General features: G+C 37.8%; 1 protein-coding gene across 1 annotated transcript in view; it reads left to right on the forward strand.

The window, feature by feature from the left end:
• The first annotated feature begins 3,821 nt into the window (after positions 1-3,821).
• The window catches only part of LOC106059061 (uncharacterized), a 40,866-nt gene continuing 20,799 nt past the window's right edge, over positions 3,822-23,888 (forward strand). Inside the window, exons 1-10 of the mRNA XM_056028566.1 lie at positions 3,822-3,876; positions 6,009-6,140; positions 7,752-7,925; positions 8,927-9,115; positions 11,446-11,655; positions 12,395-12,655; positions 16,690-16,836; positions 18,384-18,512; positions 20,162-20,332; positions 22,598-22,789. Coding sequence (XP_055884541.1) covers positions 3,822-3,876; positions 6,009-6,140; positions 7,752-7,925; positions 8,927-9,115; positions 11,446-11,655; positions 12,395-12,655; positions 16,690-16,836; positions 18,384-18,512; positions 20,162-20,332; positions 22,598-22,789 — 1,660 coding nt within the window. The remainder of the gene's footprint in view (positions 3,877-6,008; positions 6,141-7,751; positions 7,926-8,926; positions 9,116-11,445; positions 11,656-12,394; positions 12,656-16,689; positions 16,837-18,383; positions 18,513-20,161; positions 20,333-22,597; positions 22,790-23,888) is intronic.

Below are 23,888 nucleotides of genomic sequence, written 5' to 3' on the forward strand. Positions count from 1 at the left end.
AAGCCAGTCTGATTCATTGTTCTGATACCGAAGCTAGTCTGATTCATTGTTCTGATACCGAAGCCAGTCTGATTCATTGTTCTGATAAGCCAGTCTGATTCATTGTTCTGATACCGAAGCTAGTCTGATTCATTGTTCTGATACCGAAGCCAGTCTGATTCATTGTTCTAATACTGAAGCCAGTCTGATTCATTGTTCTGATACCGAAGCTAGTCTGATTCATTGTTCTGATACCGAAGCCAGTCTGATTCATTGTTCTGATACCGAAGCTAGTCTGATTCATTGTTCTGATACCGAAGCTAGTCTGATTCATTGTTCTGATACCGAAGCTAGTCTGATTCATTGTTCTGATACCGAAGCTAGTCTGATTCAATGTTCTGATACTGAAGCTAGTCTGATTCATTGTTCTGATACCGAAGCCAGTCTGATTCATTGTTCTGATACTGAAGCTAGTCTGATTCTATGTTCTGATACTGAAGCTAGTCTGATTCATTGTTCTGATACCGAAGCTAGTCTGATTCATTGTTCTGATACCGAAGCTAGTCTGATTCATTGTTTTGATACCGAAGCCAGTGTGATTCATTGTTTTGATACCGAAGCTAGTCTGAATCATTGTTTTGATACCGAAGCCAGTCTGATTCATTGTTCTGATACCGAAGCTAGTCTGATTCATTGTTCTGATACCGAAGCTAGTCTGATTCATTGTTTGATACTGAAGCTAGCCTGATTCATTCTTCTGATACTGAAGCTAGCCTGTTTCTGATTCATTCTTCTGATACCGAAGCCAGTCTGATTCATAGTTCTGATACTGAAGCTAGTCTGATTCATTGTTCTGATACCGAAGCTAGTCTGATTCATTGTTCTGATACCGAAGCTAGTCTGATTCATTGTTTTGATACTGAAGCTAGCCTGATTCATTCTTCTGATACTGAAGCTAGCCTGATTCTGATTCATTCTTTTGATACCGAAGCTAGTCTGATTCATTCTTCTGATACTGAAGCTAGCCTGATTCATTGTTCTGATACCGAAGCTAGTCTGATTCATTGTTTTAATACCGAAGCCAGTGTGATTCATTGTTTTGATACCGAAGCTAGTCTGAATCATTGTTTTGATACCGAAGCCAGTCTGATTCATTGTTCTGATACCGAAGCTAGTCTGATTCATTGTTCTGATACCGAAGCTAGTCTGATTCATTGTTTTGATACTGATGCTAGCCTGATTCATTCTTCTGATACTGAAGCTAGCCTGATTCTGATTCATTCTTCTGATACCGAAGCCAGTCTGATTCATAGTTCTGATACTGAAGCTAGTCTGATTCATTGTTCTGATACCGAAGCTAGTCTGATTCATTGTTCTGATACCGAAGCTAGTCTGATTCATTGTTCTGATACCGAAGCTAGGCTGATTCATTGTTCTGATACCGAAGCTATTCTGATTCAATGTTCTGATACTGAAGCTAGTCTGATTCATTGTTCTGATACCGAAGCCAGTCTGATTCATTGTTCTGATACTGAAGCTAGTCTGATTCATTGTTCTGATACTGAAGCTAGTCTGATTCATTGTTCTGATACCGAAGCTAGTCTGATTCATTGTTCTGATACCGAAGCTAGTCTGATTCATTGTTTTGATACCGAAGCCAGTGTGATTCATTGTTTTGATACCGAAGCTAGTCTGAATCATTGTTTTGATACCGAAGCCAGTCTGATTCATTGTTCTGATACCGAAGCTAGTCTGATTCATTGTTTTGATACCGAAGCTAGTCTGATTCATTGTTCTGATACCGAAGCTAGTCTGATTCATTGTTCTGATACCGAAGCTAGTCTGATTCATTGTTTTGATACTGAAGCTAGCCTGATTCATTCTTCTGATACTGAAGCTAGCCTGATTCTGATTTATTCTTCTGATACCGAAGCCAGTCTGATTCATAGTTCTGATACTGAAGCTAGTCTGATTCATTGTTCTGATACCGAAGCTAGTCTGATTCATTGTTCTGATACCGAAGCTAGTCTGATTCATTGTTTTGATACTGAAGCTAGCCTGATTCATTCTTCTGATACTGAAGCTAGCCTGATTCTGATTCATTCTTCTGATACCGAAGCTAGTCTGATTCATTCTTCTGATACTGAAGCTAGCCTGATTCATTGTTCTGATACCGAAGCCAGTCTGATTCATTGTTCTGATACCGAAGCTAGTCTGATTCATTGTTTTGATACCGAAGCTAGTCTGATTCATTGTTCTGATACCGAAGCTAGTCTCATTCATTGTTCTGATATCGTAGCCAGTCTGATTCATTGTTCTGATACCGAAGCCAGTCTGATTCATTGTTCTGATAAGCCAGTCTGATTCATTGTTCTGATACTGAAGCTAGTCTGATTCATTGTTGTGATACCGAAGCCTGTCTGATTCATTGTTCTGATACCGAAGCTAGTCTGATTCATTGTTCTGATACCGAAGCTAGTCTGATTCATTGTTCTGATAAGCCAGTCTGATTCATTGTTCTGATACTGAAGCTAGTCTGATTCATTGTTCTGATACCGAAGCCAGTCTGATTCATTGTTCTGATACCGAAGCTAGTCTGATTCATTGTTCTGATACCAAAGCCAGTCTGATTCATTGTTCTGATAAGCCAGTCTGATTCATTGTTCTGATACCGAAGCTAGTCTGATTCATTGTTCTGATACCGAAGCCAGTCTGATTCATTGTTCTAATACTGAAGCTAGTCTGATTCATTGTTCTGATACCGAAGCTAGTCTTATTCATTGTTCTGATACCGAAGCCAGTCTGATTTATTGTTCTGATACCGAAGCTAGTCTGATTCATTGTTCTGATACCGAAGCTAGTCTGATTCATTGTTCTGATACCGAAGCTAGTCTGATTCATTGTTCTGATACCGAAGCCAGTCTGATTCATTGTTCTGATACCGAAGCTAGTCTGATTCATTGTTCTGATACTGAAGCTAGTCTGATTCATTGTTCTGATACCGAAGCCAGTCTGATTCATTGTTCTGATACCGAAGCTAGTCTGATTCATTGTTCTGATACCGAAGCCAGTCTGATTCATTGTTCTGATACCGAAGCTAGTCTGATTCATTGTTCTGATACCAAAGCCAGTCTGATTCATTGTTCTGATAAGCCAGTCTGATTCATTGTTCTGATACCGAAGCTAGTCTGATTCATTGTTCTGATACCGAAGCCAGTCTGATTCATTGTTCTAATACTGAAGCTAGTCTGATTCATTGTTCTGATACCGAAGCTAGTCTTATTCATTGTTCTGATACCGAAGCCAGTCTGATTCATTGTTCTGATACCGAAGCTAGTCTGATTCATTGTTCTGATACCGAAGCTAGTCTGATTCATTGTTCTGATACCGAAGCTAGTCTGATTCATTGTTCTGATACCGAAGCCAGTCTGATTCATTGTTCTGATACCGAAGCTAGTCTGATTCATTGTTCTGATACTGAAGCTAGTCTGATTCATTGTTCTGATACCGAAGCCAGTCTGATTCATTGTTCTGATACCGAAGCTAGTCTGATTCATTGTTCTGATACTGAAGCTAGTCTGATTCATTGTTCTGATACCGAAACCAGTCTGATTCATTGTTCTGATACCGAAGTCAGTCTGATTCATTGTTCTGATGCCGAAGTCCATTGTTCTCTTTATTATTTAGCCAGTGGAAAGAGGAAAGCAAGGCATGATGCACCTGTCTCAAACCTCAAATTTAAAGTGTAATTAATATTACTTTTCCCTTAAATGACGTCATTGTTTGACCTTATTTTTTTTTTCTTTTTCATGTTCACAAGGAGAATATTTAAAAAAACAGGCATGATAAATCCAGTTACAGCTTTAACCTTAATCGCTTCAGTCATCGTGATAACCGGTAAGTATTATATTTTGTTTACAAAGCTTATATCAATTCACTCTTGATAAAGTGTTCAAAACATATGTGTTTCCTCATGGATTTTTTTCTCGACTTTCACTTTAAATAAGTCTAAATAAAGAATTAAAATTGGTGCAGTTTATTTGAATTCGTAATCTAATGAAATAAAAAAAAAAAAACAACTTCATCCTTCGCACTTACTGGCAAGTAACGTTACAACCTATGGGCACTTTAGACCAATAGCTCGTAGCCACGTCACAGGTATTACGACGTGGCAACGAGCTAACTGCCCACAGGTAGTAACGTTGCAGGTCGGTGTTGAGACCTATAACGAATGGTATTAGTTAGCCTGGGAGAACTCTAGATTGACCGTTATAATTTTTTCAAAGTATGAATAATTTATTCAAATAAGCGTAGTGGACTAGTGGAGGCGCGGTGGCTGAGCGGTATAGCGCTTGGCTTCTGAACCGGATGTCCCGGGTTCGAATCCTGTTGAAGACTGGAATTTTTTATTTCGGAATCTTTGGTTGCCTGCTTTAATGGACATTAGTTGTCGAAACGTAAAGTTTGTTGATTGTTGTGCAGGTCACATGACACCCTTGTAAGCCCTATAGATCACAAGGTCTGAAATAGGAATTTTACTTTTTTTTTTTAGTGGACTTCCGTTCTTCTCTATCAGACCTTCTGTAAACGCTGCCCAACAACACAATACATCTAAAACATCAACTTGACAACAAGAGCTTCAATAAACAAAGTGGCGATTTATTTACAATTACATCATCAACAGCCAATAAACACAATCGGCTACACTAACTTCAAATGCTTTGCTACACAACAGAACTGCCTAACTAATCACTAGAAGTCTCTCTAGCTCGTACAGCTACATTTTCGAGGACTCACTTCGTAGCACACAGTCCTTACTGCCTGCTGTCATGGACTTGACTGTCCTTTCCGACACACTGTCTCTCGTCTGTAAAGGCTTTTCGGTCACAGAACCATAACATTGGTCATATTTGCGTGCAGTAGCAGTAATGTCCCTTGTTCAACAGACGTTGACCTGTGTGATTGGCCTTAGTCTCGTGTGTCAGTAGGTCACACACACATTAACCCTTTCAGTCCGCCACTAGGGTTATAACATTATTTATTATAAATCTTATTCATTTAAGAGATTACTAAATGAATGTTCAGACAAGTTTTACGCCTTGTCTTCTAAGGCAACATCTGAAGGCCTATCTTAAGAATATTATAAAGTCAAGTAGATACATACATTCGCTTGACCAGGAGCTTTTTTCTGCAGAATGGGGGGATTGGGGCGGGGTAATTTTTTTTTAAAGTCTAACATTCATATCAGGTATTTTCTTTGTACAAAGCTTATTTAAACTTACTTTCTCTATCTGTGTGTCTGTCTGTGTGTCTGTCTGTGTGTGTGTCTGTCTGTGTGTGTGTCTGTCTGTGTGTCTATCTGTGTGTGTGTCTGTCTGTGTGTATGTGTCTGTCTGTGTGTCTGTATGTATGTCTGTGTGTCTGTCTGTGTGTCTGTCTGTCTGTGTGTCTGTCTGTCTAGCCAAAAAGTCAGTGTACCTTATTTTTGCGAAAACCCATTCTTAGATCTAGCTAAAATTTTGCTAATTTTTTTTCTTTTATTTGACAGCACAAAAATCAATAAAAAAAATGATTAGCTCATTAGTTAAATAGCTATTATTAATACATTACTTTGTTTGGTATCTCAAACAAGGGAAATAAATAATACTTGATTGATTTGATGGTATAAGCTGAATTATTCCCCTTTATAGAAGGCTGCATTCTTTGGCTTAGTGAGCACCAACGTGAAATAGAAGCAACAGATAACTACACAATCTTCCACGTTCATAAGCTCTTCGATAGCAGAGTGGTTACCGTGTTGGCCTGAGGAGGATTGAGCTATGAGTTCAGATCTTCCCCCCTTTTTTTTATTTTCATTATTATTTTTTTTTTATTGTTAGTCTAGATGCATTACAAATTAAATTATATGACTGATCCAAACTAATTGATACAAGTACGCTTATTATACGCTTTGTATTTTTAAATATTTTTCTTGTTAAAAAAAAGTGTATTTAATGCTATTATGTTTCGTGTTTCTATTTCATATACAGCCCAATTCACATGTCTGTCGGTCTTGTCTGAGTCCCAATGCAAACTGATGTCCCACTGCGACTCAGAGTTTTATCCGAATTGCACCTGTTCTACATGTTTACCACATTTTTATGGTGCTTTCTGCCAGTATAGTAAGTATTTCTTCCTTAAAGTCAGTGTTTCTCAAAGATTTATGGTGCTTTCTGTCTGTATAGTAAGTATATCTACCTTAAAGTCAGTGTTTCTCAAAGATTTATGATGCTTTCTGTCTGTATAGTAAGTATATCTACCTTAAAGTCAGTGTTTCTCAAAGATTTATGATGCTTTCTGTCAGTATAGTAAGTATATCTACCTTAAAGTCAGTGTTTCTCAAAGATTTATGATGCTTTCTGTCAGTATAGTAAGTATATCTACCTTAAAGTCAGTGTTTCTCAAAGATTTACGGTGCTTTCTGTCTGTATAGTAAGTATCTCTACCTTTAAGTCAGTGTTTCTCTACGATTTATGGTGCTTTTTGCCAGTATAGTAAGTATCACTACCTTTGTGGTGCTTTCTATCAGTATAGTAAGTTTCTCTACCTTTAAGTCCGTTTATCTCAAATTTGTATGGTGCTTTCTGCCAGTATAGTAAGTATCTCTACCTTTAAGCCAGTGTTTCTCAAAGATTTACGGTGCTTTCTGTCTGTATAGTAAGTATCTCTACCTTTAAGTCAGTGTTTCTCTACGATTTATGGTGCTTTTTGCCAGTATAGTAAGTATCACTACCTTTAAGCCAGTGTTTCTCAAAGATTTACGGTGCTTTCTGTCTGTATAGTAAGTATCTCTACCTTTAAGTCAGTGTTTCTTAAACTTTAAACAGTGGCGCCCATTATGGAATGTATCTTCATATTTCTGATATTTTTGGTTGTGTAGGTTGAATAGTTTATCTCTGTTCTCTCTCTATATATCTCTATCTATCTATGATTCTGCATTGCTTAGTCAGTGATGCTCAACCTAATTCGATCTGGGGGGCAATTTTAATTTCCGACATTCGTGTCGCGGGCCAAATGAACGAAAAGGAACAAAAGCGAATTTAAATTGACTTGAATTTGAAACTATTTGATTTGAAACCCTTACATTAATGAATTGGATATTTAAACTTTTTTTTTCACGAGCCAGAAAATGGCTTGATATCTTATCTTATATAATACAGACGTTACTTCAAAAAAAGAAAATGATAACGTCCTTAAAATATGAGCAAGGTTGTAGCTAGCTTTACAAAGACTCATTTTCTCTTTTGAATAAATATTCCCATTGATCCTCCAATCAGTAGGCGTAGTTAAACTTTTTTTTTTCGCGGCTTAAATCAAGAATGTCGCCTTATTTGTTTGATAATGCCGTTTACATGTTTTTCTTCTTAAAACAGACTCATTTTCTTTACAAATAAAAATATGTTGGCTTATTATCATAGTCCACAAAAAGTAAAGATCCGTTCACTTTTTTTGGTAGATTCTACATTCAGAGTTCCATTCACTAACCGTCCAAATATTAAAGGTCATTGTACCAATTAATTAAAGAAAAATTGAGAGCCCTAATGTAGGTAAAGATACATTTGTCAATATTTTCTTTCTGGATGGGGGATTTTCTACACTTTGTGCCAACTTTTCGGCGGGGCCGGATGGGACCACGTCGCGGGCCGGATCTGGCCCGCGGGCCATATTTTGGGTATCACTGGCCTAGATCAATCATTTGTGTACTCAAGTTGATATTACTTTGACTCGTCCAGAGAACCTAATGTCTCCCGAGGAATCACTGGTGGAAGTGCATGACGCAAGAGAAATGGGTCAGCTCTGCGATGAGAATCTCTCTACCTGTGACGATGTCCCATTGCACGAACAGCTAAATATCACATTTATTAAGCCATTGGTATTCATATACATCCGGATTGTAGCAAATGAATGTAAGTACTAGGTACTTAAGTTTTTTTGTTTTTTTTTATGGTTCAATCTCATTCGTGGACCATTGGGGGAGGAGTTTGTATTTGGAGAAGGTTTTTCCGTGCTGCCTTTAGGCGCTCAGTAAGCACAACTCTTCTCGAGTCGAGTGAAATGTTTGACATGTTTCGGATGTTCCTTCAGAGTTGAAGATAATTACTTCCTAGTCCAAACCTCCCGCAGGACGACGGGGGATGAGAGCGGGCAGGTTTGAACCCTGGACCATCGATAAATCTGAACGACAGTCCAGCGTGTTAACCGCACGACCAGGCAGCGAACCTTGATTCCCTTTTATAGGTAGCCAAGACAAGCCAAGTTCAAGCGTACATAGTCTCTCGACCACGCTTCCCGTAATAATAATAATCTTTATTATCCATAAGGAAATGTGTCTTACAATGTGTGCATTACACCAAACAAAACATTGTAATTATAGAAAACCCAAACATACATTCACACCAGACTCACTCATAATTTACATGCGAAAAGTTTATATAGGATAGTTTCTGAATAATCATTTGATTGCCAGGGGAACAAAAGAGTTTTTGAGTCTGTTTGTCTTTGCTATCGGTGTTGTCACAACTTTCCTATTCTATTTATAATTATAACTCGATAGAATCTACCTTAGGTTTCGATACGTCTGGGTGTCTCTGGTTCAGTTCTAGTTAACGAAATAAAACAATTAAACCACTAGATCAAACACATAAACTTTAATCAGCTTTACTGCATATCACACAAGCTGGTCTCTCTCTCACAACAAAACACACTTCCGGTCATTCGCGCAGATTGTAAAAATAGATTACACATACATTCATCCGTGAATGGTGTCTTGTATCTCTTTTGTGATGGTAAAATACTTAGCACTTTATATGTTTTATATATATGTAGAATACTTATATATGTAGAACACTTATTAAAATAAATAAAAAAATAATTAAATTATCAATAAAATCTCTATTTTATGTTCTAGCTATAGGGCGCAATATGTCCATAATATTGGTTGCTTCATCGAACACCCTGCAAGAATGTAATATGACCAATTCTCACGTTGTAGACAAGAACACCACAGATATCTACTGCAACATCACCAGCACCATTAGTAAGATCCTCCTGACGTTCGACAAAGCGTACCGAATCTGTGAGATATTCGTGAATGGAGGTACTTTACGCGTATTTTGATGATAGATATAATTAAAGTAATTTGTTATTAATTAATAGTGAAATTATTATAGCTTTTATATAGCGCTACTTGCATGCTTAAAGCATGCTCAGAGCACAAATCTTATTTGTGGACTAGTGGGGAGGGGGGGTATCTGTGAGAAGGATTTCCGTGCTGACTATAGGCGCTCAGAAAACAACTCTGCTCGAGTAGGGTGTGGAACCTCGAGCCCCCTACATAAGTAGTCAAGACAAGCCAAGTTTAAGCGTACTTAGCCTCTCGACCACGCTTCCCACATTAATTAATTGTTATTTATCGTTACATTGATACTGACCATTGGGAAGACATAGCCCTAGACCGTACTAGTTGAAGAGAGATGGTGACCAAGGAAGCTATGGACGGCGAGAAAACATGGGCTTCAGCTCTGGAGAAAACATGGGCTTCAGCTCTGGAAGAAAACATGGGCTTCAGCTCTGGAGAAAACATGGGCTTCAGCTCTGGAGAAAACATGGGCTTCAGCTCTGGAAGAAAACATGGGCTTCAGCTCTGGAAGAAAACATGGGCTTCAGCTCTGGAGAAGACATGGGCTTCAGCTCTGGAAGAAAAGCGTGCCATACGAAAAACAGCCGGCTCCTCTACCGCCCAAAGCGAAAGCCACCTCGACCTGCTGTATATGTCGATGGAAGTGTATCTACAAAATAGGGCTCCACAGTCACATGAAAACGTGCCCGGCTCCTCTACCACCAAAGTGAGAGCCACCTTAACCCGCGATATATGTGGACAGGAGTGCCTCTCCAAAACAGGGCTTCAGAGTCACATGAAAAATAGCCGTTCTAGATCTACCCCTGAAGGAGTCCCACACAATTTATCATATTTTAATCAGAATTGTGTAAATATCGGTACATTTCATAAATAAAGCATATTTTTTTAAATGTTCATTTGGATTTCGTAAGATGCAATGCTCTTTCATTAAGAGATGAGATACATTAAGAGTTAAAAGAGATACGGTTTCCAAAATATGTTTGTAAAATGTTTTACATGTTTCGGATGTTCCTTAAGAGTTGAAGATAGTTTACTTCCTTTTCCAAGTGTCCCGCAGGAGAACGGGGGAATGGCAGCGGGCAATGTTTGAACCCGGTACCATCGACAAGTCCGAACGAGCGTGGTCGAGAGGCCAAGTGCGCTTGAACTTTGCTTGGCTTGGCTACCTAGAAACGGGCTCGAGGTTGGTTCGACACCCGACATGGGCAGAGTTGCGTTTACTGAGCGCCTAAAGGCAGCACGGAAAACCAACCCCTAGATAACCCTTCCCCCCCCCCACCCCCAACTGGTCCACTAATGAGATTGGACCAAAAGCGCTCTGAGCATGCAATAAGCATGAAAATAGCGCTATATAAAAGCTATAATAATAATTATAAGAATACCGCACGACCAGGCTGCCACCTAATATGGGGAACATCTGGATTGAACTTAACCCCTTGTTTATAACTGCGTTCCTCGTTTGTTAATTATTCTTCAACCAATGGCATATGTGGTCTATGTTAAAAGTTTATATGAGCCGTCGCCAGTCGTGAAATTATATAGGTCAAAGTTAGGTCTGCATTGACTACGTGCAGCGGCGTAACTAGGTGGGTGTGGTAGATGCGGAAGACGCCTGGTGACACCGAACTTACTGTCACCATAGTTTAATATGATATACAGCAGCCCTCCTTAAACATCGTGCTCAATCGTAATTACTAATAGTTGATATAATTTATTTCTAGCTTCCACGTGCCTTTTCCCTCTTAATGTTTCATTTGCTATTTAACTCTTTCTCCCCGTAATTATTTACCACATTCTGGTGGAATCAACGTTGGCATCGTCAGTTAGGAGAGAAAGAGTTAAAGCAATACCGTTTTTCACGTAGCATCATGAAGCTAAGTTTATTTTTAAAGCTTTTGTCAATTCATAAAATATAGGTCATGGGTTTATATCTTTATGTCCGCATTGCATTATAAATTTTGTTCTTTAATCCTGATCCCTACATACTTTCTGGGTGGGCTGTTAACTCTTTCTCTCCGTAATTATTTTTCCACGTTTTGAAGGAATTCTTTATTAGGCTCATTACTATTTCACTACCCCTGTTATGATTGGGCTTCAATAGCTTTGTTGTTTGTTATCAGAAAATATTGTATTTGGTATAGAATTAAAGGGAAATGTATGCTCCTTTTATATAATTCATAGTTAAGTTTAAAAATGTAAACATTAATTAAAATTAGTGAGGTCAAAATCAATCAACGATGGCATCGTCGATTCGGAGAGAAAGAGTTTACTCTGTTATTCTCTGCTAGGTCGCAACATGGCTTACGGCCAGGAAATTGAGATGTCCTCTGTTGCTCAGGGGTTCTGTGACAACGACATAGCAGATGGCGTAACACGCTACAACTCTACGTCCGAAGAAGGTGGCTGCGTTCGTTCGGACAGTTATGACCTACACCCCCACGTTTCACTGACCTTCGGCTATCCCGTCCTGCTGTGGCGATTGGTTTTGTACGTCGCACGTAAGCGACATTTTATCAATCGGTCAATCAATCAATCAATCACTCAATCAATCAATCTATCTATCTATCTATGTAACTATCTATCTATCTTTATATATCTATCTATATATCTCTATCTATCTATATCTATCTATCTATCCATATATATATCTATCTATATATCTATATCTATATCTCTCTCTCTCTCTCTCTCTTTCTCTCTCTCTCTCTCTCTCTCTCTATATATATATATATATATATATATATATATATATACATGTGTGTATTATTATATATGTATAACAGGGGTTTTCAACCTGTGAGTCGCGACCCCATTGGGGGTCGATTGACGATTTCGCAGGGGTCGCCTTAGACAATCGAAAATATGGATTGTTATTGTCTATTCTTCTATTGCTGTGGGGGGGGGGGGGGTCGCGGCAGAGTTGGGGATTGTAAAAAGGGGTCGCCGAGCATAAAAGGTTGAGAACCACTGATGTATAATGTTACTATCATCTGTTTTTGTGGTTCACTGTTAACGAAGGTGTCGTCTGGCAACACAGCGAGCAAATGTCTTGACTTTTCCCAAACTAATGTCTGGTTTCCATTAGAACTGGGTTGACTCAGAGACGCACTAACATCGCAGTCTTTATTAGGATGCAAATTTGGGACCCTAAAATTCAGAACCCAAGCCCTTAGCCACGCAGACACTGTCTGTTTATCTAATGATAACATTTTATAAATAAAAAAAAAATTCCATCAGCAAAAAAATCTTATAAACATAAATGTTCTTTGTTCTATCTTCTGGGTCTAGGCATATTTCCGGACGACACCTTAAGAAATTTTAAAATAACTTTTTACGACACAAACCTTGTTCCAATTCATGAGTATTTAGAGGCTACGAGCAGCTTCAATGAGGTCTACACACTTGACCTCCTGATGTCTCGCCCTGTTCAAAGTTTGACGTTAAGCCTTTGTAAAGCTAGTGAGGCGTTAAGTCTTTGTGAGATTGAAACTTATGGAGGTAAGGTCACGTGATAGAGTCATCGTCTAGTATGTGTCGTTAACTGGACAAAATAGCGAAAAAAACAACAACAAACAACAAAACAACAAAACAACAACAAACAACAAAACAACAACAAACAAACAAAGCAACAACAAACAAACAAAACAACAACAACAACAAACAACAAAACAACAACAAACAAACAAAACAACAACAAACAAAACAACAACAAACAAACAAAACAACAACAACAACAAACAACAAAACAACAACAAACAAACAAAACAACAACAACAACAAACAAACAAAACAACAACAAACAAACTAACAAAACAACAAAAAAAAACAACAACAAACAAACAAAACAACAACAAACAAACAAAACAACAACAAACAAACAAAACAACAACTACAACAAACAAACAAAACAACAACAAACAAACAAAACAACAACAAACAAAAAACAACAACAACTAACCAACAAAACAACAACAAACAAACAAAACAACAACAAACAACAAAACAACAACAAACAAAAAACAACAACAACAAACAAAACAACAACAAACAAAAAACAACAACAACAAACAAACAAAACAACAACAAAACAACAACAAACAAAACAACAACAAACAAACAAAACAACAACAAACAAAACAACAACAAACAAAAAACAACAACAACAAACAAACAAAACAACAACAAAACAACAACAAACAAAACAACAACAAAGAACAAAACAACAACAAACAAACAAAAACAAACAAACAAAACAACAACAAACAAAACAATAACAAACAAACAAAAAAACAACAACAAACAAACAAACAAAACAAAAACAATAACAAACAAACAAAACAACAACAACAACAAACAAACAAAACAACAACAAACAAACAAAACAACAACAAACAAACAAACAAAACAAAAACAATAACAAACAAACAAAACAACAACAACAACAAACAAACAAAACAACAACAAACAAACAAAACAACAACAACAACAAACAAACAAAACAACAACAAACAAACAAAACAACAACAAACAAACAAAACAAAACAACAAACAAACAAAACAACAACAAACAAACAAAACAACAACAACAACAAACAAACAAAACAACAACAAACAAACAAAACAACAACAAACAAACAAAACAACAACAACAAACAAACAAAACAACAACAACAACAAAAAAAGCGCAATTATAATAGCGCGGACAAAAAAGAGGAAGAAAACTGGCGCTCAAAAAAAAAAATAGCGATAACAAAATAGCGAAAAAAAAACAAGGTTACAAAGACAGTTTGTGCGGAAACACAAACTGAAAATCGGCCCCCAAAGTGGTCCACCCAGGCTAGAAAAAAGGCAGGTTTCAATATTATCAGAATGAAATTCTACCAAAGGCAAATGACAGAAAATAATGTAGAAAAAAAAAGGTTAACAGATCTCGTGTGGTGCCCCAGCGGTCCAGCAGACCAAAGCATAGGTGAAAGTGAATGTGAAGTTAAATGTAAGCCTGGCCTAACTAATGTCTTATAATGAATATCTTATTAAAGTAATTGTTTTGTAAAGGGACAATGTCTTATTCCTCAGGAATAAAACATTTCCGAAACAAAAAAATGTTCTTTGGTTAGGTGTTATATGTACTCATGGTCTAAGTGTACTCACATTGTCAGTGTACTCACATTCTCATTGTACTACTGTTCAAAGTGTATTCCTATTCTCAGTGTACTCCTGGTCTAAGTGTACTCACATTCTCATTGTACTCACATTCTCAGTGTACTACTGTTCTAAGTGTACTCACATTCTCAGTGTACTACTGTTCTCAGTGTACTCACATTCTCATTGTACTACTGTTCTAAGTGTATTCCTGTTCTCAGTGTACTCACATTCTCATTGTACTACTGTTCTCAGTGTACTACTAATTTCAGTGTACTCCTGTTCTCAGTGTACTCCTGTTTTCAGCGTACTCCGATTCTCAGTGTACTCCTGTTCTCAGTGTACTCCTGTTCTCAATGTACTCCTGTTCTCAGTGTACTCACATTCTCATTGTACTACTGTTCTCAGTGTACTACTGTTCTCAGTGTACTCACATTCTCAGTGTACTTCTGTTCTCAGTGTACTACTATTCTCAGTGTACTCCTGTTCTCAGTGTACTCCTGTTCTCAGCGTACTCCTGTTCTCAGTGTACTCCTGTTCTCAGTGTACTCCTGTTCTCAGTGTACTCCTGTTCTCAGTGTACTCCTGTTCTCAGTGTACTTCTGTTCTCAGTGTACTCCTGTTCTCAGTGTACTCCTGTTCTCAGTGTACTGCTGTTCTAAGTGTACTCCTGTTCTCAGTGTACTTCTGTTCACAATGTACTCCTGTTGTCAGCGTACTCCTGTTCTCAGTGTACTCCTGTTCTCAGTGTACTGCTGTTCTCAGTGTACTCCTGTTCTCAGTGTACTTCTTTTCTCAGTGTACTCCTGTTCTCAGCGTACTCCTGTTCTCAGTGTACTTCTGTTCTTAGTGTACTTCTGTTCTCAGTGTACACCTATTCTCAGTGTACTCCTGTTCTCAGTGTACTCCTGTTCTTAGTGTATTCATATTCTCAGTGTAGTCCTGTTCTCAGTGTACTTCTGTTCACAGTGTACTCCTGTTCTCAGTGTACTCCTTTTCTCAGTGTACTCCTGTTCTCAGTGTACTCCTGTTCTTAGTGTATTCATATTCTCAGTGTATTCCTGTTCTCAGTGTACTTCTGTTCTCAGTGTACTCCTGTTCTTAGTGTATTCATATTCTCAGTGTAGTCCTGTTCTCAGTGTACTACTGTTCTCAGTGTACTCACATTCTCAGTGTACTTCTGTTCTCAGTGTACTACTATTCTCAGTTTACTCCTGTTCTCAGTGTACTCCTGTTCTCAGTGTACTCCTGTTCTCAGTGTACTCCTGTTCTCAGTGTACTGCTGTTCTCAGTGTACACATGTTCTCAGTGTACTTCTGTTCTCAGTGTACTCCTGTTCTCAGTGTACTCCTGTTCTCAGTGTACTCCTGTTCTCAGTGTACTGCTGTTCTAAGTGTACTCCTGTTCTCAGTGTACTTCTGTTCACAATGTACTCCTGTTCTCAGTGTACTCCTGTTCTCAGTGTACTCCTGTTCTCAGCGTACTCCTGTTCTCAGTGTACTTCTGTTCTTAGTGTACTTCTGTTCTCAGTGTACACCTATTCTCAGTGTACTCCTGTTCTAAGTGTACTTACATTCTCAGTGTACTCACATTCTCAGTGTACTTCTTTTCTCAGTGTACTTACATTCTCAGTGTACTCACATTCTCAGTGTACTCCTGTTCTCAGTGTACTCACATTCTCAGTGTACTCACATTCTCAGTGTACTCCTGTTTTAAGTGTACTCACATTCTCAGTGTACTCACATTCTCAGTGTACTCACATTCTCAGTGTACTCACATTCTCAGTGTACTCACATTCTCAGTGTACTTCTGTTTTCAGTGTATTTCTGTTCTAAGTGTACTCCGGTTCTCAGTGTACTCCTGTTCTCAGTGTACTTCTGTTCTCAGTGTGCTCCTGTTCTCAGTGTTCTTCTGTTCTCAGTGTACTTCTGTTCTCAGTGTGCTCCTGTTCTCAGTGTACTTCTGTTCTCAGTGTACTCCTGTTGTCAGTGTAACTCTGTTATCATTGTAAACCTGTTCTCAGTGTAGATCTGTTCTCTCCGTCGGATTTTTAAAATCTTTTTTAGTTGACGAGATCTAAACGGGACGGACGGCCGACGGACTGTCGGACAAACAAACGTCACAAAACTAATATTGTCTTTTTCGCTTTCAGGGGCGCTAAAAATACTCAATTAGTCATTTAACTAGTGGTAACTAATTATTTTGTTTGATATCTAATAAGGGAAACAATTTTATAAATATTTCTAGATATTTTTTAAGGGCGGAGTTCTTCCACTTTAGCTAATCTATCTATTAAAGGATGTTTTAATATTTTGCTTTACTAATGTTATTATAATTTACGTTTCACAAATGGAGGTAACATAAAACATGTTTTTCTTATTTGAGTTCAGACTGCGACGTATTTAACTGGGGTATAGACTGCCAGTATACATGTCCAGATGAGTGTCAGAATGGATGTTCCTCAGAAGACGGCTCGTGCATTTATTCCCCATATATGGAAAAGAAAATAGAGATTGATACTGTACAGGTAACAACCAGTAAGTTTCACTTAAAGCTTCTCAGTCTATAGGTACTATTTGGCAATCGCGAATTCTAAAAGATTTGTAATGAGGGTGTAGCGGGCGGAAGGGTAGCTAACAATTTACCGGTGGCGCTGGGCCTGTTTTTTCCTTCGTAAATATAATATCTTCTTTTCTTATAAAATGCAGACGTTACTTCAAAACAGAAGATGATTACGTCCTACGCGTCATGCATCTAGTCACGTATGTTTACCAATGACTTGAATACAGCCAAGTCACTGGTTTTTCTGGCTGGCTCAGGCAACCCAGGAGGCGCGGTGGCTGAGTGTTAAAGCGCTTGGCTAATGAACCTAGGGTCTTGGGTTCGAATCCTGGTAAAGACTGGGCTATTTAATTTCTGATCTTTGGGCGCCTCTGAGTCTATCCAGCTCTAATTTGTACCTGACATTAGTTGGGGAAAAGTAAAGGCGGTTGGTCGTTGTGCTGGCCACATGACACGCTGGTTAACCGTAGGCCAAAGAAACAGATCACCTTTACATCTGTAAATCTTATTCTGTGGTCCACGGTTAACCAGAGTGTCATGGGGCCAGCATAAAGAACAACCGCATTTACTTTTCCCAAAGTAATGTCAGGTACCCAATAAGTTATGTGCCCTAGGTGGAGCCCTATTGATTCCGACATTAATATTCCAAGTCTTCACAAGGATTCGAACGCTGGACCATTGGGTTCGGTAATCAATCAGTCACCAAGCCTCATACAAACACAAAGACAAGCACTCTCTAACCTACACACACACACACACAAACATATATATATAATATATATAATATATATATATATATATATATATATATATATATATATATATATATATATATATATATATATAGAGAGAGAGAGAGAGAGAGAGAGAGAGAGAGAAAGAGATAATTATAGATAGATAGATAGATACATAGATAGATAGATACATAGATAGATACATAGATAGATGGATAGGCAGTCAGATGAATGGATAATTAAATAGACATATAGATAGATAGACATATATAGATAGATAGACAGACAGATAGATAGATAGATAGATAGATAGATAGATAGATAGATAGATAGATAGATAGATAGATAGATATATAGATAGATAGATAGATACCTACATACATACATACATACATACATACATACATACATACATACATACATAAATACATACATACATACATACATACATACATACATACATACATACATACATACATACATACATACATACATAGATACATAGATAGACATATATATATATATATATATATATATATATATATATATATATATATATATATATATATATATAGAGAGAGAGAGAGAGAGAGAGAGAGAGATAGATAGATAGACAGGTAGATAGATAGATAGATAGATAGATAGATAGATAGATAGATAGATAGATAGATAGATAGATAGATAGATAGATAGATAGGCAGACTAGTCTATCTGTCTTTTTGCGCCAAACCAAAACAACTTATAATAAATTATATCACTATATCTAAATGTATTTTCCATTTCCCTAGTGTGTGATCCAGGTTGGTTTGGGGATGATTGCCAGTACAGATGTCGGTGCAAAGGTGCCTGCAGCTCATCTGGTTTATGCACTAACTCGACATGCGAAGATGGTTGGTTTGGAGATTTCTGCCAATATCGTGGGTGATCCTTTCTTTTATCTATACTATTTTTAAGGGCCAGGATTATGTTTTTACAAAGCTTGTATCAACTCACACTGTCTGTCTGTCTGTCTGTCTGGTAAAAAGTGTGTGCACGTTATTTCTCCCATACCCATTCTGGGATCAAGCTGAATCCTAGCTCAATTACTCATTGACATAGACAATACATGAATCCAAAAAAAAAAAAAAAAAGTAATCAATTAGACAATTAATTACTGGTTTTGTTTTGTAGAAACAAGGGAAACTAATACTTCAGTATTCACAGATATTTCTAAATAGATTGTGTTTAGTCCTTAAATAATTGTTAACGCTATTTCTCTATCATGCATTTTCCGATCTAGTTGATACTTAAAACAATTATTTATTGTACATAACAAATCATGAATTAGTTAACAAAAATAATCAATTAGTCAATTTTTTTTCTTGTTGGAAATGAAGCGTTTGGCATTCTTTAAAAACAGAGTTACTCTCCCTTAGCATTTTTAAAAAAGTTGTTTGTTTGGTTTCTTACTTTATGAATACTTTATAGCATTAATATTACTTTATGGGAAGTTGTGTGCCTGCACTACGTCCTCAGGTGGGTCATTACGCGTGTTGCAAAGACATCCTTAAAGAGATTCCTCTTGGAGTCACGGCTGGGAACGGCTAGATCTAGATGGCTCCCCATGGCTCCTTCTAGTTTATATCAACTCATTCTGCTGGCGTGATTAAAGTTTCAACAAACATTGGTTTCCGCACTTCCAAATCTGAGATCACGTTAAAATTTGCATAGTTATTCAGCGAATCTGACAAAACATAAATCACTTATTGGTTGCTAATTATTTTGTTTCGATTTCGAAATAAGGGGAATAAATGCTACATAAGGAGAGATTTGGATGTATATACGGATCTATTCCTCTTAATTCGTTTTTTTGTGAATTTTTTTTCTCACAATTTCCTTTTTCTGATCAAGTTGAAACTTTACATGATTATTAATAGTCCATAAACGATAATAGATAAACGAATCAATCCATTTAATGGTAATTAATTCAGTTTTCTTTGATAAAGCAGTATGGGAGCTAAACCCCGCCACCTTGAGATAAATGTCAATACTTAGCAGTTCTTTCCCTCTCTTTCTTATACTTGTTTTAAACCTTCTTGCATATCTTTCACACGTTACACCAGAAATAAGAACGCCACCCCCCCCCCAGCACCCACCCCCACCCCCCTCTGCTAAATGGCAGCAACTCGTGAAAGAAAACTTAAATAGACCGCCAGAGGTCAACGACTTCATCTGCAGGTCACAGCTAGGTTTTCGTAGTCATGTGAAATACTGCCCTCATCCTTAATCTTTAAAATCAAAGACATAGCCATTATTATTTTGTTTAATATATATATATATATATATATATACTAGCCATATGTTACCGCGGGTCTTAATTTGCTTATCACTGACGAAGTAGTCACTGAAAGTGTTTTTGTAAACAATTAAACGAAATAATAACGTTATAAGTGAAGCGAATGCGGAATGCGTGAATGTAAAAATAGTATGAATGGAGCTATCAAATTAGCTAATCGACCTAAATCCATTTTTAAAAATTAAAAACATTTGCTTGTAGGCCTTCATATGTTATTTTTTTTATTTTTAGAAAACTACCTACATTCTGATTATTCCTCGGTGATTGGGCCAATTAATGTGACTAGACTTCTATTAGATCAAGATGACTACACCTGCATGGTGGTACGTGTCAAAGGAATTGTTTCTTTTAAATTCACCAACCCTCTGACGTTCACATTTATGCGAGTCAACGCGAGAAAAGGTGAAGGACGACTCTTATATATCTCATAGAGAATATAGTACTATTTTATGCTGACTATGCCGCCGCTGTGGGCCTTCCACTTTTATAAGCCTCGAGCTGCTTAAAGGTGTAAATTATCAAATTAAAGTTATAACATATTTCTTGTGGTCTCGTGATTTTTCAGGAGCTCATGGAAATCTCCTGACATTGCAAAGTATAGGAAAAAGTCCTTAAAATCTCCTGAATTTATACAAATGTCCTTAAAACTAGACAGAATTGTTCTTTTTTGTTGCCATTCAAAATGTTAAACGCCAATGCTATGCGCAAGAAAAAACAAACGATATTGTCAGCTTTCATTTAATACAAATGTTATCAAAGAGGTTTTTTTTTTCTATTACATTAAATCTTAATTTTTAAATAATTATTCTTATCCCTACCCTGAATGGGTCCCCGCTAAAATCCATTTAGCATAGGGTTCCGCAATAGTTAGGGCCGGCCCTGGTGTTACGTTGTATCAAGGGGACATGACCGAATGAGAGAGTTTACTTCTCTACGTGTTACCCTAACGGGGACATCTTTTAGAAGAGACTGGTGGGATAACTAGGGAGAAGGGACCTTTCCTATTAATGGCCTCCACAGCCCTTCTAGCGAACTCGCTCTACTAATCGTCTTTTTATTACGCTGCTTCTCTTTTAAGACATTTGGCAATCCATATAAGTATAAATATAGCTTTAATGTAGCGCAACTTTCATGCTTATAAGCATACTCAGAGCGCTGTGGTCCAATCTCATTTGTTTGTTTGTTTTGTTTGTTTTACATGTTTCGGATGTTCCTTCAGAGTTGAAGATAGTTTACTTCCTAGTCCAAACCATCCCGCAGGACGACGGGGGGGGGGGGGGATGGGAGCGGGCAGGGTTTGAACCCTCGGCCGTCGATAAATCCGAACGACAGTCCAGCGCGCAAACCGCACTACCAGGCAGCCATCATTTTTTTTGACCAGTGGGGGGGTGGGGGGTGGGGGAGGGGTATCTGTAGGAAGTTTTTTTTCCGCGCTGCTTTAAGCCGCTTACTAAACGCTTCAAGTCGGGTGTCGAACCTCGATCCCCCTTCCTAGGTAGCCGAGCCAAGCCGAGTTCAAGCGAACTTAGCCTCTCGACCACGCTTCCAACGGAATACGCAAGAATCGCCATGTAGAGGTTTAATTGGTTGGGAACATGGAGTCATGTCCCTTTATAAACGAATGCGATTCAAATGATTATCAAGTAGGAATTCTTCATTTATTTCAAGGGTAATAATAGGCGCTAGCTTGACCCTAAATGGACACTACTAAGGTGACCAACTGCTAAGGCGCTTGGTTTTCAAAACGTCGGGTGGCGAGTCTTGCTGACAACCGCGTAGCTATAAACTTAAAACTCTATTATCTCTATTATTATTTTAGTGCCCACCCAATTATTATTATAGCTTTTATAAAGCGCTACTTTCATGCTTATAGCATGCTCAGAGCGCTGTTGGTTTTCTGCTCACTCTGGATCACACCTGGATCACACACAACTCTGCCCAAGTCGGGTGTCGAACCTCGAGCCCCCTTCTAGGTAGCCAAACCAAGCCAAGTTCAAGCGCACTTGGCCTCTCGACCACGCTTCCCTAATCTATGTATTTATTATAGGACATACCTAATCAATGTATTTATTTTAGTGGCCACTAAACTATGTATGTATTTTAGTGCCCAATTAATCTATGTATGTATTTTAGTGCCCAATTAATATATGTATGTATTTTAGTGCCCAATTAATCTATGTATGTATTTTAGTGCCCACTTAATCTATGTATGTATTTTAGTGCCCAATTAATCTATGTATGTATTTTAGTGCCCAATTAATATATGTATGTATTTTAGTGCCCAATTAATATATGTATGTATTTCAGTGCCCAATTAATCTATGTATGTATTTTAGCACCAAAGGAATCAAATATGGAAACTTTCTGTTTGCGACAATACTGTTCGGGAAAAACCGTTGCTATCTTTACCGATTCTTGAATCAGTCATGCTTTTGTTTTTAAAAAGAGTGTTTAGAAAAAAATCGCGTGCTATTTTTAGCCGATATAGAAACTATGGCGTCAGAGAACTTCCGTTGTAGCTTACAGCAGCCGACGTCTTGGCTGCGACAATGGCGCCCTATTGGGTATTTATAACATATAACATTTTCTAGTCTTATATTTTTGCCATTATTTGCATATTTTAAAAACAAATGGATCTGCTAAAATGTATTTCTTTGCACTTTGCAGCTAAAGCTGTAAGTGTCATGGTTGAGTTTCAGACCTCATCGATGAATAGAGTACCCTGCAGGAACCAGTTTTTAGGATACATCGTCAAAACGCGGAATCTCGACATATACTGCAGTCTTAATGACACAGTCAAATTATTGTATGTGTCAATACTACCACCTGCGGTAGTCTGTTCCCTTTATGTAAACGGAGGTCAGTTGTTATAGGACGTAAGTCATTATTTATGTTTATAATTAGGTGAAAACAGTCTTGCATAAATTAAAAAAAATGTGGGGGATAAAAGTCGTAGCAGGTTCAGGAAAAATAAAAGGATGTTATGCTCATGAAACGATGTCATGATTTTAAAACTATTTATAACTAGCTTTAGAAGCCGGGTACGCCCGTTAATTTCTTCCTCGACTCATCAAATTACACTCTTGCTTGAAAATATTAAAGATGTGACAAAACTAAAACATGAGCCTAACCCTAATGAGGCCTACCAAATAGTAAAACGACAAAATTTGTCATAATAAAAGCTTATTTTATAACAATGCCCCATGTATAATCCTGGCCCGTGAATTCTAGTATCCCTGATAGTATAGTTACGATTCTCTCTTTCCTAATCAGGCGTTCTGTAAACACTGCTAAACACAACACATCTAACACATCAAGAACTTGACAACAAGAGCTCCAAATAATCTGGTACTTTAATAATGAATAGATAAAAGCCAATACTAGACTATTGGCAACACATCAACCACTAAAAATGCTACACTGTACATCGCGGTACTACTACTGTCTCTATCTCTTCTTGGACTCGTACATTCACTTGAGGACTCCGCCAGGACCGACTTCATGGCCGACTAACAGTCCCGGACTCCTCGCTGTCCTTTCTTGAACTCCTCTTTCTTACACACTGTCTCTAAAGGATGTCGATCACATGACCATAACATGGGTCCAATTTGCGTGCACTAGCATTACTGTCCCTTGTCCATCGACAGCCGTTGACCTGAGTGATTTGCCTGAGTTCACGTGTGTCAGCTAAACCTACAGTCAGGGACGGTCCTAACTATTGCGGGCCATATGCGAAACTGATTGCGCGGGGCCTAGTCTGGGTGGGAATAAGAATAATAAGTGAAAAATAAGATTTTGTATTAGAAATTAAATTCGACTTTGCACTTTATTCATTCTTTACTAAGTACGAAATTGCGATCAAGTTAACTTTACCTTACGAACCTTGCTATCTAAGGTATATTTATACGCCAGTGACTATAAAAGTAAATAAGGTATTGGAACTTCCGGTTAAGGGAAA

Source organism: Biomphalaria glabrata, chromosome 5, assembly GCF_947242115.1.
Source record: "Biomphalaria glabrata chromosome 5, xgBioGlab47.1, whole genome shotgun sequence".
NCBI classification, from domain to species: domain Eukaryota; kingdom Metazoa; phylum Mollusca; class Gastropoda; family Planorbidae; genus Biomphalaria; species Biomphalaria glabrata.